Consider the following 15,073-nt stretch of genomic DNA (forward strand, 5'->3'; position numbering starts at 1 on the left):
CCGTAGTTGTTAACGGGGGCTCCGATTCCAGGTGCCGGGAGATTCAGGTTCGCTGCCGCCGCGCCCGCCCATATCTGTTGCTGGACTGGTGCTTGTTGTACCGGTGGCGTCGGCGCCGGACTCAGTTGTCCGTACTGTGCCGTTGGAGTTTGATATCCCGGCATCATGTGCGGCTGATATCCGGTCTGTTGCGGTATCGCCAGAGGTGGAGTTGGGGCAGGTGCAGGTGTTGCTGCCCGAACTCGGATGTAGTCGCCATCCCGTGATTTTCGCACCTCATACATCTCTTTACCGTTAACGAAGTTCCGTAGGTAATCACGGAACTCGATCGGCGTTGCCGGCATCCTGATTTCCAGGGCCTCCCGTAGTTTGGGTTCATGGATGTTCTCCTTGAGATGATACAGGATTATCTGGTCAGTGACTGTAGGGACTTGGGACTTCATGAACATCATTGCGTCGTAGTACTATTCCGGCGTCTCTTCACCGAAACGAAATATCCGTTTGTTAATTCGGGATATCATGTTCACTTCTTTGTTTTTGTCCGCAAATCGCTGCTCGAATTTGGTCAGCCATAAGTTGACTGGCCATCCGCCGAGTGGTTCTCCAGCGGCTTCGAGGGTATGCTAATGTTCCGCTTGACCATATAGTTGGGCTACCAAGTCGGACATGAAAGTCTGATCGTCCTCGTACCATTGTTGGGCTTGACGATACAGGCTTCGAATCTGTTTGAGCCACCCATGAAGTTTGGTGTGGTCACCGTCGAACGGCGGTAAGGGTTGCCGACGTCCGTGGGCCATTGCGCGCACCAAAGCGACGTGTGCCGGGTCCTGTGCCGGGGGGATCGGGTATGCCACCGGCGCAGCTTGTTGTGCAGCCGGGGCGGGTGGCGGGTTGGCATATGGCATTCGACCATGTTGGTGCTCATATGCCTGCTGGTGGTAGGCGTCTTCTTCTTGGCCATTATATCCGTCCTGTTGCTGGTACGGTGCCTGAGCCTGGTCTTCGTGACGGGGCTGTTGAGGCTGTCCTCCATACTGTTGTGGAGGAGGCGCTCGATTTTGTCTCGGCGCCTGCGGATAGAATCCGCTCGGTTGGTCGTAGACTCTTGCGTACCGGTTGGGCTGTGTTCCCTAAGCCGGCATCCGACCTTGTATTGGTCGGTGTGGAGGCACCCGACCTTGTTGGTCGGAGCTATCCTCTCCGTTCTGTCCATCCTGCCGTTGGTCGGTCGTGTTGAATGACCGAGCCCTCGTTCGTTCAAAGTCGAACGGCGAGTTCTGGCGGAGGAAGTTCGGGTTGGAGTTCGTCCTTGGTGGGCGATATGCTTCCACTCCGGGTCTCGGTAGCGGATTTGAGGGGCGTAAGGAATCTGTTGTTTGGTCCCCTCTCACGGCATTGCTTGGATTGAATGCATTTGGTACCGGCACGTGCGTTGTTGTCCGCGTCGCGTACGAGGTGCTGGTATATGCACCGGCTGACGTAGTTGTCGCCACGTTCGTCGTCGGTACTCTTGGTGCCGCGGTCGATGTGTTGTGTTCCGGTTCCGGAGCACTCGGTATAGTTGGTGGTTGTGGGGTTGTTCCCACGCTCGGGTCGGTCGTCACGACTCCGACGAAGTAGGAGGTGTTGTTCTCCTTCTCCGCCATTTGCTGGGTTGGATTGATCCCCCACAGGATGTCACTAATTGTTCGTGACGGCTGTTGATCCTGTGCCATGGACGTTCGATATGAGGGGGTTCCGCCCGGCTTTGTTCCAGGTGCTTTTTCTCTTCCCTCAGACACCGTGTTTCCGTGTCCATCTCGTCCATTTGCCGCATCATCTCCGTGAGATTGCGGGCGGCTTGTTTGCCGAAGTCGTATAGTTCGACTTCACGAGCTTCCAGGTAAACGATGCGGTTCTGTTGCGCCTCGTTCACTTTCCGGGCTTCGGCCAAGCTATATTCTAGCTGGGCTCGGAGTTTCTGTTCCTCCTTAAGGACTTCGTTCAGTCGATGTAGTTGGTCGGCCAGCTGGGCGTTTGCTTCAACCAGGTCAGCATCGGCTGTCCTCTGGTTAGGAAAGTCTGTTTGCCGAGTGTGTGCGTCAATGAATTGACGTCCCATTCTGACGAGGAGGAGTTCCATTTCCGACTCGAGTTCGTCGGTTCGTTGCGTTAGTCGGTCGATCTCGTTATCGGCCTTCTTAAGTTCCACCACGTATCTATCGACTTCGTTTCGATAGACCTCTGCTTCTTCGTTGGCCGAGTTAAGTTGCTGGTGGAACGCTCCTGCCCCCATCTCCGATTCGAACAACGCCGTCTGCGCGTCGGCCAACTCGTTTTCCGCCTCTTCGAGGGCTTTGTGCGCCTCGTCGAGTTTGCGTTTGATTTCGAAGACGGCCGCTGTTGACCGTTCCAGTCTACCAGAGAGCATGGCGACTTGGTCTTCTTCATATCGACACGGTAAGTCAGCTCGCTTCAATATGGCGTTGAGCCGGTCGATTTCCCGTTGTTGGGTGGCGATACCCTTGTTGGCATCGGCCATGTCTCGTTCCCATTTCCTCCGTTCGAGTTTATGGGTGTCCTCCGAGTTTCGGAGGGATCCTTCTGCCGAGTCGACAATCTTGTCCGCCAAAACGATCTGTGTGATCAGTTTGTGGCATCTCGCTCGGAGAAGGTCGAGATCGTTGATCTTTTCGGGCGGTGTTGCCGCGATCCACTTCTTGGCCGTGTATTCGAGTGCACTGGCCTGGTATCCGAGGTTCTCCTTATCGGACTTAGGTGGTGTCGTGAAAAATCCGTCTGCACTACTCGGTCTTGAGGCATTTGTTGCGTCGAAGACTTCGTTTGTCGGTGACGGAGTGCTGCCGAGTTCGCCCGTTTCGAACATCGGTGGTGACGATCTAAGTGTCAGGTCGACAGGTCGACTTTGTGTCGCCTTAGTCGACTTCACCGTTTGTTGAGCTTCGGTTGCTCGGGTCGACTCGCGTCCGGTTGGCGAAGGTCGACTCAACGGCGAAATAGCCCGTTCGTTGGATGCCGGCATGTTAGTTGGCGATCCGGCTGGGTGAGGGCCGCTTCGTGGCGGTACCTCGGAATCCTCCGTTCCTGTCGGTATTTTGGTCGGCTGGACGGCCGCATCCGACTTTGTGTCGGTTGGTTGCCGTTCAAGGCTAGTCGGTTGCTTCTTACCGACTTCCTTTTCTCCGACCTCTATGGTCGGCATCTGTTGACCGACCTTCGAGTTTGGCGAAATCCTTCCGACCTGTGTGGTCGGTTGGACTTTGCCGACTCCTGTTGTCGGATTTTCCTTTCCGGTCAAGGTCTGCTGTTCGACCTCTTTTCTTGGTGGCAGGTCGGCCTGTTGTTGGTCGACTTCCTTTGCCGAAGATCGGTTGACCGTTTGTTGGTCGGCCACCGTAGTCGATTGTTGTTCACCGACTTCTTTGGTCGGAGATTTTCGCTCGAACTGTGTGGTCGGCGATTTCCGTCCGACTTGGTTAGTCGGTATGTCCATGTTGGGGGAGGTCGGCTTCGGCACTTCTTCCTTCTCGTTGGGTGATTGCCGTCCGAGCTCGGTAGTCTTTGTGACCGTTACCGAGTTTTGAGCTCTGTGTGAGCTCGACTCTAGGTCGGCATGAGACAATGTGGTCCCTGCCTGCAGCTGTTCCGCATCCCCCGGTCGGGTGGGACGGGGCTGCTTCGACAGCTGGGGCTTCCAGAATGTTTTATCCTGGCGTCCTCAAAACTGTCATCCGAGGTTGGATTCGAGTCAGCGAGAGAATCGTTCGTTGCGTCCTCCTTTGCTTCGGCCGACTTAGTCGAGTCGGTTGAGGACAGCTGACTTTTTGTCTTGACCGGCGTACCGGTGAGTACTTTCCGGTCATGTTCGCACGCCGAGAATAGTCCGTGTTGAACTTTCTCGCGTACTCGTTCTAGGATTCATTGTTGTCGAATCAGGTCAGCTCTTGGAGCCTTAAAAGTTTTATTAGTTAGAAGAGGAAGTCGAACAATCTTTTGTGTGAAGATGTTCGATGAAATCGAACATCTTTTGGTTCAGGAACTTCCGAGTGTCAGAACGTCCGATGAGAGATGTTGTTGTTGATGTGTCTGTTGGTGACTCAGTACACGGGTTAATATACATTACTATGGTACAGTACAGTACGTAATAGTAGTACGGTGTAGTACGTCCTATGTTACTGTGCTGACCAGTGTGACGTAACAGGTTAAGTGGTCTTGCACCTCTGCCTTCGTCACAGAATGCGAGCCGCGTGCAAAATTTACAAAAAACGATGAATCACGCCTATGTTAGGCTATGGGAACTTTCCCCTGCACTCTGATTGGCTGCTTCTTAAGTACTGATAAGCGGTCGTTATGATGTCACAAGGAAGCTCGAGAATTTTTGCGCTATTTCCCGCGAGAAAAACAAGTTATTTTTGGTTGGCTAGAAAGTTTATCTAGTCGGATTTTTAAGTTTTTAACCGTTAGAAATTATTTTTATTAATTAGGAAAATTTTCCGATGGTCGAAAGACCGTTAGAAATCAAAAATAAGAGAATTTCCGACCTGTTGCCGGTTAGCCTTTGTCTAACTGTCTAGACAGGTTCGTTGACCTAGCAGGTCGGTTCTCGACCAAAAGCAAAATTCCGAGTCGGTTTCTCCGTCAGAAATTACTTTTCAACCGTTAAAAAGTTAAATTTTACGGATAGAAATCGTTTTCTACCGTTAGAAAGTGAAATGCCGACCTAGTTTCGGCTAAAATCGACCTAGAACCGTTACTTTACCGGTGTCGGTGTCGGTGTCGGTTCCGCTCGATTTCCTCCGTCCAAGGTCGGAAATCCGTCGTTTCCGAGTTGAAATCCGCTAGTAAAGTTGCGGGTCGGTGTTCAAACCGATGGTCCCCGTATTATTGGATTAATCCTATCGCGCTGCAGACTCTCGTTCGAGTCTGATCCTTTAGTTGGGAGAAGTCCGTGCTGTTGGGAAACGTGCTCTTCAATGTGGAAGAGACAAAAAAAACTGTGCTCACCAGCTGGGCAAGAATCACTTCAGTGACCCCCGTTATTCCTCAGCTGTAAGACGATGCGATCAATCCGATCAAAGTTAAGACAGAGATTGCTTCAGCAATCTATCTGACAGTGACTTTCAGGTTCCTCACAAATTCTCCGCGAGTTAAGCCTTCACCGTCTCCTCAGAGATTCCGAAAGATCGAAAACCGCAAGAAGCTGCTACCATGTAACAGACAAGCACGAGGAGATCACGAGTGAGCTTTATTGTACAAATAAAGGGGAACAAATGCTGCGTTATAGCAGGAAAGCAAGAACAAAGCACTGATGGCTAAATAGCATGTGAATGCCAGGAAGGTTCTTGAGCGTCTGATGGCGTGAAAGAAGTGCTGGCAGCAAACACGATGCTGTGTGCCATCAGCTGTGTGATGATGCGCAGACTGGACTCTATCAACGCGAGCGTATGAACGCTGAGTCATACTGCGAGAGAGGAACGAGAGAGCAAGTGTGGCTCAGTGTATGCGCTGCGTATATCCACTTCAGCGGATAGTGCAATGCAGCAACGTACGTACAAGCGAGAGAGGCGATAACGGCAAGCAATGAGTGCAAGTACGTCCTGTGTGGACTGTACGCACCAGGCGCAGTCGTGGGCCTCTGACAACAGGCAAAATATTGAAAGACTGTCAATTCGTTTCTCAAGAATCGGCTCCATTAATCGCCGGCATTTTGCCGGCTTCGGCAAGCTGTTATATTTGGACCTCGAATGCAATGATATTAGTACTGTCAGCGTAGATGCGTTTGAAAATTTGGCTGGTGAAGCGTCTGTCAAACCGCAACTTAGCGAACTGTGGCTGCGCTACATTGCCTTGAAAACATTTGACTGGCAAGCTCTGTATCCATTGAAAGACACCTTAGTAAGTTTTAAATTCTTTTTAAAAAAAAGCGGTTGCTTCTCAGCATAGCAGACATGTGCAGCACATTGTAATCAGTGAATCACTGCTTTTCTGCATACAGGAACAATTCAGTCTTGCGCACCAGAAACCGAAAATGTGTTCCTTGACTCTGAGTGGAAGTCCTTTTCTTACTTCCATCCAGCTTTTAAACGTTGAAGTGAAATGTTACTCGTATAACATTTGGAATTTCCGTAGTTTAATGCAATTCAACACCAGACTGACTTGTACGCTCAGTACAAGTTGATTATATACACAGAGAAAATAAGGATGGAAAGGGATAGGAAATCAGATATAAAGTAAAAGTAACAATCCTTAATGACTTATAGAAAAGTTAACAAGGAACAAGAGCGGTTATTCATATAAGTGAATCAGCTAACATGACAGAAGGAAATTCATTGCAATCTATTCCTAATGGCGTACTGGACAGTATTGGTTTGAATTCTTCTCTTCGGGCTGACTTTTATTTCGAAAACAATGCGTTCTGCAAAGATTTCAGAGATTGCAATTGCTGTGAAATGGAGTATTTTATATCTTGGATGAAAAGAACCATTTCGATTGACAGATTCATCTGGCTGTCCTGTGCATCAGACTCATTTTTATTGTACCGATATGGCGAGCCATTAAGAATTCTGCCACTGCGGTTTGACCACACTGTAAAGATTCCAAACAGTTTGACACCTGGCTGGTTTACTGACGATTGTACGTGTAGAGGTTAATAAATCATACTGTGCTCTTTTATTTCAGGCAATACTTCATCGACAGCAGCAGTCAGTACAGCCATCCCGACTACGGCAGTCACCATGATCACAAACGCAGCAGAAACTAATAACATTGATCCGTTTACAATTTGTGCGGAACCTAGGCCTATTGAAATCAACTGTTCGTCTGGCCGTTTGACGATGTCCCAGCCGGATCTACAACGTGCCGAGGACACCACTGTCGTCTTTCGCATTGATCGGTCATTCGCCTGCGTATATAAATTGTACAACCTCCATATGGTGGTGTTGGAACTGTCCAACTTAACCCAGCAAAAGGACATCGAGCAAGATCAACAAGAAGTGATCAGCGCGGAATGTAGCAATGGAGTGTACACTCTCAGCTCGACCGACCCGGAGAATTCGCACGCCAACCGACTCGATTTTCGCTCTGATCTGAGCAGCCAGTGTTTCACGAAATTCACGGAAGTTTTGGATTACATTCACAACGACCTAGCAGCAGCTCACAATACTTCTTCCGCGACGGCAGCAAGTACGGGACTTGCACTCCCTAATGAGATGTGGAGGACCTGTGGAGACATCGTTGTCGCAAATTGCTCCGAGGGAACGTTCATATTCTCCCGTACTCAAAATGCAACCACACAATCAGACGGTGTGGTTATTTTAATTGACCACACGTTCGAGTGTCGGAGCACTCTGGTGGCTATTCACGAGCACATTCTGGCCCAGGATATGACCACCGTGCAACTTCCTACGGCACCGCTTTTGAAGTCGATCACTGTGCACTAAAGGTCGCGTATTTGTCTCCGAAGGTCATCCGCGACGATCGAAGAAAACAACGATAGAATATAGAGCCAAGGCAAGCAAATTCTGTCGCGATGCTTTTCAAAAGTTTGTGGACTATTTGTTTGGGTTGTAGCATTTATAGTCGCCCGTGGTTTTAGAACGTTGATTACCATGGTTCATGTTTGCTTTTATTACCGTATCCATGGTTTCGTATGGAAGTGCCATATGGTGATAAAGTACTTATTTCCGGTTATTCGTCAATTTTTTTGTTGATCAGCACGTCTTCTCCCGCACGACTGCTCTCTGACAACAACAAAAGTAAAAAGCTTTCATGTAATATCAGTTACAACTAGTTATTTCGAAGGTGTGCAGCTCAATCAAAAGTTCTTATTTATTGTAAATATTTCGAATTTGCTCTGCTGATAAACGGTACTCGAAAGTAAGTGTTTTTTGTTGCAATACGCCAATACGCCAGTACTCGAAGCGTTGCACATAATAATCATTGTTAAGGTGGTTGCGAATACGCACGTTCTTGTACATCGTATTTCATAATTATATTCTCGATAAAAAGAAGATCGGGCTGGATTCTGGGATAGTGAACTGAGCAAATACACCGGCCATGATTTTAAAGGATACTGACGAATATGCTTATTTGGGGAGTCATCGGTGTCATAGAGAGAGAAAATATTGTGCCTCGGTAACGAAACATACTCGCAGGCCGACGACGGTGGGTTCCAAGCAAGAACGGCGCTAAAATTCCTGTCTGTGAAAGCTGTGAAAGATCATAAAAAATTCAATGTCATCACCCTTTTACCGTGGGAGAACCGAGTACCGCTGTCCGGTGGCCACACTCGCCGCCTCGTATATACACCGCACCTCTGCGAACGTTAGGACAAGCCCAGGACGCAGAAACGAAGAGAACAGATATTGCTTTACCTCTAAACAGTCATGTCCGTGAGTTCTTACGAAGCGCACACTTACATTCATTAGGAGATTTTTCGCGGTACGTAGTAATCAGGTACATTGAAACCTCTCTCATACGTACACCTTCGTTAAAAAAACTTCGTACGTAATGTAGAGGGTGTGCGGAACTAAGAGGTTTTTGCAGTGTACAGTAATTTTGGTTAGCGTTTTGGTGTACTTGATACAGAGGGTGTACCTACATAAGAGTGTATGTATCAGGGAGGTTTTACTGTAAACAGTAAAGCGCAAAAATGTCGATGCGGTGCGGTATCAATGCGGTTATGGCACACAAAATGTATGTACACGCATACATAATGTACGAGGGGGAGAGAAGTGCGTCAGTAGCGCACCTAGAGAATCCCCTGTATTGCTGCCGTCACCCGACTGGAGTGTGACGGTAATACAAATACATATAGCTAAATCTGGCGTGGTACAAAAGCACCATGTAGAGCGACAAGGTCATGCTCCAGCCGGCTGACGGCAGTAATTACAGGGATTATCTTATTTATCTAATTATCTAGGTGAGCCAGTGACATCCCCTCTTATAATATATGTGTGTTGTGTAAAACTGATACCGCGCCGCAGCCGATACTGCACTGAAATTAACAATCGGGCCCAAAAATTGGTTATTGCAGGTTGCAATAATTGACTGGCTTTACCTGAATCTTTTTTCTGCGCCCAACTGAAAAAAATTAAGAAGAAATTAGAATTCAGCAAATGCAAAACAGATAGAAGTTGTTATTTTACAGAAAGAGCAATATAATGAACTGTGTAATTATTAAAGCTGATGTTCATATAGAATAAATGTTATTGAATGTAGGTAACATTAACGCCTAATTTAGCGAGTTTCGGGATTGCCTTGACGAATCGAAAACGAAACTTGTCCATAATAATTATGAATTTAATTATTTTCGTAATGTCAGGATGACGAGAAATACGTGGAAGATTCTACATATTATTATGATCTCACACCCAAAAATTTGTTGTATGGCAGTTACTTAAAGTATGCAAGCCACAGAATTGTACTGCCATTATACAATATACATATTTGCAGCAAGTGATTAGGTATGAATCGTATGGCAATAATATCTTAATAGAGTCTTTGCTGTGCAGTGACACCACAGCTTTTGTATTACAGTGACACCACAGCTTTTGCAAACTGCAATTAACGAAAGAAACTCGATCGTGCTTTCTTCTAACCAGCCTGATAGCTGCTGGAGCAAGTTGAAGATTTCCCACAACGAATAGAACATAAGCGTAATTTCAATATCACGCATCCCGGCGTCGCATTAGCGGCGTGCTTCACGTAAATTGGGCTGTCTGAGCAGTGTTACCATCGCTCAAGCTACTTTTCGTGGTTTTCACATACTCGGGTTGACTCAACTTTAGTGTCGCGGCGTAGCATCAAACTGTAATAAATGCTACTGGTTTTGTACTGACCGGCTTCGCCATATTCCAGCACATTGTGCAAATTTTCGCCAATAAACAAGTGCATAGTATTTTCACATGATCACCGCAAGCGTTTGAAACTTTTTCTGCGCCGCGAGCATAAAATTTCAAATTAAAGTTTCATATTCAAGTTTCAAGCTGTTTAGCTCTAAAGCATGGAGCTAAGATTGTACTGTGTTTCGGTGACGGAACTAGAAAGCCCAAACTGTCGACCGACACAATACCGACCCAAATACGTCGACCGTCACAAGGGCGACGACTAAGAAAAACATAAGAAAGTACTTAAAATATACGAAAAAAATAAGAAAACATTTGGAAACCTAGGAAAATATAAGAACACAAAGAAACATAATAAAACACAAGAAAAACTAAGTAAGCTAAAATGTTCTACAGTAGTTATTAGTTAAACACTGCTCAACGTCGTTAAGAGTCCGACATACGTGTCTGCTCGACGAAGTGACGGTCGACGAATTTTCGTCGATTAAATGGCCGGTCACCGCTTATTAATATTACGACTGCCTGTAATATTAATATTATATTAATATATTAATATAATATATTATTATTAATATTATTAGTAATATAATAACTGCCTGTAAGGCATAAAACATGACGATACCTTGGGTGAAATTGTTTTAAATGTTACATGGTGGGCGATAACCGTCGTTGTTATTGCTAAGATTGTTTTTCTCATGCTGGCCGCGTTGCTCGCATTTTCATCCCACCGAAACGCGAACATTGGAGGAACACACTCCGCTTCCAAAGTTGCCTAACCGCGCACAAGACCGACGAGCATGGGACGCCCTGTGCCGGTCCAGGCTGCAAAAAATTCTGCCAGCTAAAAGGTACAGCCCCAGTGGCCAAATGCGTGGTACTCCTCGCCGCTGCTACTGCCACGAATAAAAGGGGCCTTTACGCCATTTGGTCCATTGCGGTATCTTTCTCCCGCACGTGGCCGGTAATCGGTAACCACAACCGCACAAATAAGAAAAGATCATACACATTTGCGAATTACTTTAAAAAGTCTATCACAAATACATCATTAATACTGTAGTTTGATCTGTATGTCCTGTATATTATATGTATGTAATCTGACAGTATTTAACTGCTCTAAATATTGCATATTGATCACTGAATACGCTTAAAGTCGTGAATAATGTTGAGTGTCAAATATGTACGTGTGAAGACACGTCTGTCGACAGTATCTAGGCCAAAAACGCTCCGGTGCGCGGGCTATCATGCACTGATTCTGAGTCACAAAAAACTGAATCATAACAACGCCACCATTGGCCAACCAGCAGATACACAGCTGAATTATAAAACCGAGCTAAAGAGCTCGGTTTCATAAATCATACACACATCCGTGGCTAATATCGGGCATCGACTTGCATTCTAGCAGACATTTTTGGCGCTTAGTTCTTTAACTGCCACGGTCTCGTTAAGCCTTCTTACAGCATCCTGTTTTTAGTCGTTGTAGCATTTAGTCGTAGTAACCATCTGAAATAATTCTAAATTTGTACCAGTTAATAAAAATTAAGAATTATTTCAGCCTTCGGCAGCCTTAACTGCAGCTTGCCTGGCGTTCATGATTACTGGCTAGCTACGTGTACTTAATTGGAACGGCCAGCAGGATCACATTTTGTATTCATTTGCAAATTCATTTGCAAATCAAAGAGAGAGAGTGAGCTAAAATGATTTGCAAGTTACTGTTTCTCTCGCGACAAAACGGCTGTCTGTGCCCGCGATGTAAAAAAATTCAGATGGACTCATGGACATACAAGACGCGATTCATTCCTCTCTCAGTTATCACGTTTTCCCATCATATGTATCGATTATTAATGGCTGATGTTGTTTTCATTTTTTTGCTGTTAGTCATTGCTTGTGCATAGATAAGGGATACGTACGCGGCAGTCATGCAGCAGATACTAACGGCCTGCTTATATTTGACGCTTGTTAATGTAGTGGTCACAAATGGCAGCATCATTCGTGGCGCTGCAGCCAACTGCGGGAAATACGTTTTTGATCTGCTGAAAAGCGGTCATCCTAATTATGCATTATCCAAGGCATTACTCATGAAGCATCTATTATTTATTATTACTAAGCATCGCGTCTAAGTAGTACCACCTTGGACGTGATGCGTGATTTCTGCTTGCTTCTTCTGCAAATAAACCAATCTTGGCGGCAGGTTGTTGACGGTTTTGGAATCGTATTAGTGTACAGTACGTTACTAATCGAAAATATTTCCAACTTTGAAAATGTCAAACACTTGCCGTTTAGAGAGCTATTTTAGCATACTGCTTATTGATGTCTGTTACCGGCTGAATGAAGCTGGATTAGCAAACACTGCATTTTTCCCTGTGTATAACGGACTGCATAAAACTGTTCAGTGTTCACCATACTGCGAGAAACATAAGAGCATCAAGTTATAGAAACGAGGATGCTTATAGTAAAGTAAACTTTAGTGGCATGGGATGCCTACAGATAGCTATTTCCCGCTTTCAAAATTTAATAAATCAGGGCAAAAAAACCAGCGAACAACAGGAACATGTCCAGAAATAAGGAACTTCACCATCAAGACATTCAAACAGAGACACGATTATTGGCGCAATCTGCGATAAAACAAACCATCTGCTTTTTCTAATTCGATATGTACAGTTCGTGGTTATTAATTATTACATATTATTACTATATCAAGAACAGACAACCTGAATTACGGGACTTGGACGTCTGATCGGTACACAAGCAACAAAAGAAATCTGCCCAACAAACAACGCCGTAGAACACCGCTGTCCAATAACACCCAGCTAAAAACTCCGCTCTTCAGCAGTCAGAAAGGCCTCATACTGCCTAAAACGCTAAACTGTAGTATTTTGCGTATTAAACAGGAATGCGTCCAAGGCCGTTGCCGTCAGTGTGGTCAGCTTGGCAACATCCAGATCCGACAGGTTAAACTTGTCCCAGTGGCGCTGGCGGTAATGTGTGGACGGGCGAGGGTCACTGCTCTGGTCCTCCCACAGGATCTGCAAGTGGGAACACCAGACGGTCAGTTTCCAGTTCACAGGTCTCGAACAACTCGGGATTATTATAAGAGTAGCGCGCAAAAAAAAACAGTGATTCAGTTCAGCAGCATTTGGTTCAGTGATTCTGAATCAGCAGCGTACTGGTTTTCAAAACAGTGATTCAGTTTAGCTGTCGGTAAAGGGAAGTGACCCGGTACAAGCCAATCCAAGAATTTCCTGCGTACCGGAACAACGAAAAACACAGATTCAGTGAGTTAGTGAGTTACGCTCAGGGCTGTCGCGAGGGGGGGGGGGACGCTCCCCCATCTAAGGAAAACGGAAAATGGTGCGCCGGGAGCTTGCGCAACTGGCGCTGGCGCGAAAAAATGGGACTGGCGCTCGAAAATCTCTATATAATAATCGCGTAAGCCTAAATCTTTGTTGAGTCCGTCAGCTCGACGCACTGAACCAAACTGCCATGACTATGTATCATTCGATAGCCCTTAAAGTGTAGATTTGCCATCACAAATCAGATTTTGGAGAAAAAGACACGTTTGAAAAAAAACTTTCGAAAACTTTAACATACAAAGTCATTGGGAAAAGCTAAGTATCCATCGATGCTAAACCGAGCACCCCACCACTGTCTCAACAGCCAACAAGTTCTTTTGACAATTCCGTTGCATTAGGACGGAACTTTGCGTTCCATAACAAATTTTCGCTGCTTGCTGTTTGCACATTTTTCATAAAAATTTGGTACTTGAAAAAGAAGATTAAAACTGGACAAACATGGCCGAGAAGATCCTGCGACTGTGTCAAGTGTATTTTCAAGTGACTGACCCCCGCGGTGATTTTCCCGTGGTTATACCGTAAAGTGCCTTCACCGGCGGGCGGGGTTGCTTTTCTTGCTGAACTGCCGACGATTTGTAAAAGCCGATTTTTTGAAACGAGGTTTGCTGCTTTTTAGTTTTCTTTAGAAAATGCTCTTTCAAGAAAGGCAAGTGGGCACCTTGCTTCTACAAGACTTTCGTCGAAAAACAGCAAGCTGTTTGCTCTTCGTTAACCCGCAGATGCAGCGGGTTCGAAAGACCGTCCGATACATATTATGTCTGAAACCACCACAGTACTGCTTCAAGCTCATAATAAGGTGAAATGCTTCGTTATTAAGTAACAAGAAACTTTTAGAAAGCTCGAAATCATTACTTATTTTAGTTTGTTATATAACGTATTACAAGGCCGAGGCGCAGGCATTCCTTTGCGGTGAGCGAAGCTCATGAACGCTCATCTCTGAAAATTTCGAGTAACAGTTCCCGGTTTTAAAGAAGAGCGAAAAGCAGAAGGCAGCACAACGAAACACTTGCATCTTTATTTAATTAAAGGGGTTTGACTGTGTTCTGTAGTCAAAGCAGTAGAAGAAATGGTGGCTATTGCTCTACATATTAGTATACTGAATGTTAAACTGGGATATAAAGGGCACAGGCCTCGCCGCGATTCCAAGGGCAGCAGTGGTTGGTCAAACTGGGATTTAGAGTTGGTACACTGTTGTTGGATAGTTTGCAGCTTGAAAGACCGCGGAGTAACAAAAACCGGAAGGTAAAACAAGTTCTTCCAACAAATAAATTATGAAGTCTCTATTCACCAACTGCACGAGTTTCAACTGATGGGTGACTGATCCGGAAATAAAGAAATAGGTCGAAATTTATTAAGAAATTTGTCAGCTTTTGGGGGAAAATGTTCGTATTTCAGGTCTTATATCATCTCTGTAGTCAGTTAAATTAAAGGAAAGGGAAATTTTCCACAGAAGACCATCGTCAACTGTGGCATTTGGTACCGTAATAACAGAATTCTACGCTTCGGACCTTCGGTCATAAAATCTCAGTCTTATATATGAACCCAGTGAAAAAGTTAAAACTACTTTTGCATTCGTCCATCGCATTATTTATTCCGCGCAATTTGCGCGGGGTCTGATAGTCAAATTTTAAAAGCCGTGGACGCAGCCAACACCCGTGTTTCCCGTGCACGCAGCATCGACCTTTGCCTTATTATGTAAGTCAGACTACGTATCACACGTTCTTTAACCCAAACAGCACGTACTACGCGGAGCAACCAGCTTGCTTTTCTTCAAAGCATCTCTTGAAGATTCTAAATTTCCCGCTTGCCTTTCTCAGACACCACCTTGCCTTTTTACTTGAAAACGATAAAGTAACAAATTTCTTGAATTCAAAATTG

General features: G+C 45.7%; 1 protein-coding gene across 1 annotated transcript in view; it reads left to right on the plus strand.

The window, feature by feature from the left end:
• LOC129581196 (uncharacterized) overlaps positions 1 to 7,653 on the plus strand; it is a 34,953-nt gene extending 27,300 nt beyond the window's left edge. The window contains exon 2 of the mRNA XM_055472143.1: positions 6,679 to 7,653. Coding sequence (XP_055328118.1) covers positions 6,735 to 7,439 — 705 coding nt within the window. The 5' untranslated portion in view covers positions 6,679 to 6,734 and the 3' untranslated portion in view covers positions 7,440 to 7,653. The remainder of the gene's footprint in view (positions 1 to 6,678) is intronic.
• The last annotated feature ends 7,420 nt before the right edge of the window (positions 7,654 to 15,073 follow it).

Source organism: Paramacrobiotus metropolitanus, unplaced genomic scaffold (assembly GCF_019649055.1).
Source record: "Paramacrobiotus metropolitanus isolate TYO unplaced genomic scaffold, Prichtersi_v1.0 Parri_scaffold0000001, whole genome shotgun sequence".
NCBI classification, from domain to species: Eukaryota; Metazoa; Tardigrada; class Eutardigrada; order Parachela; family Macrobiotidae; genus Paramacrobiotus; species Paramacrobiotus metropolitanus.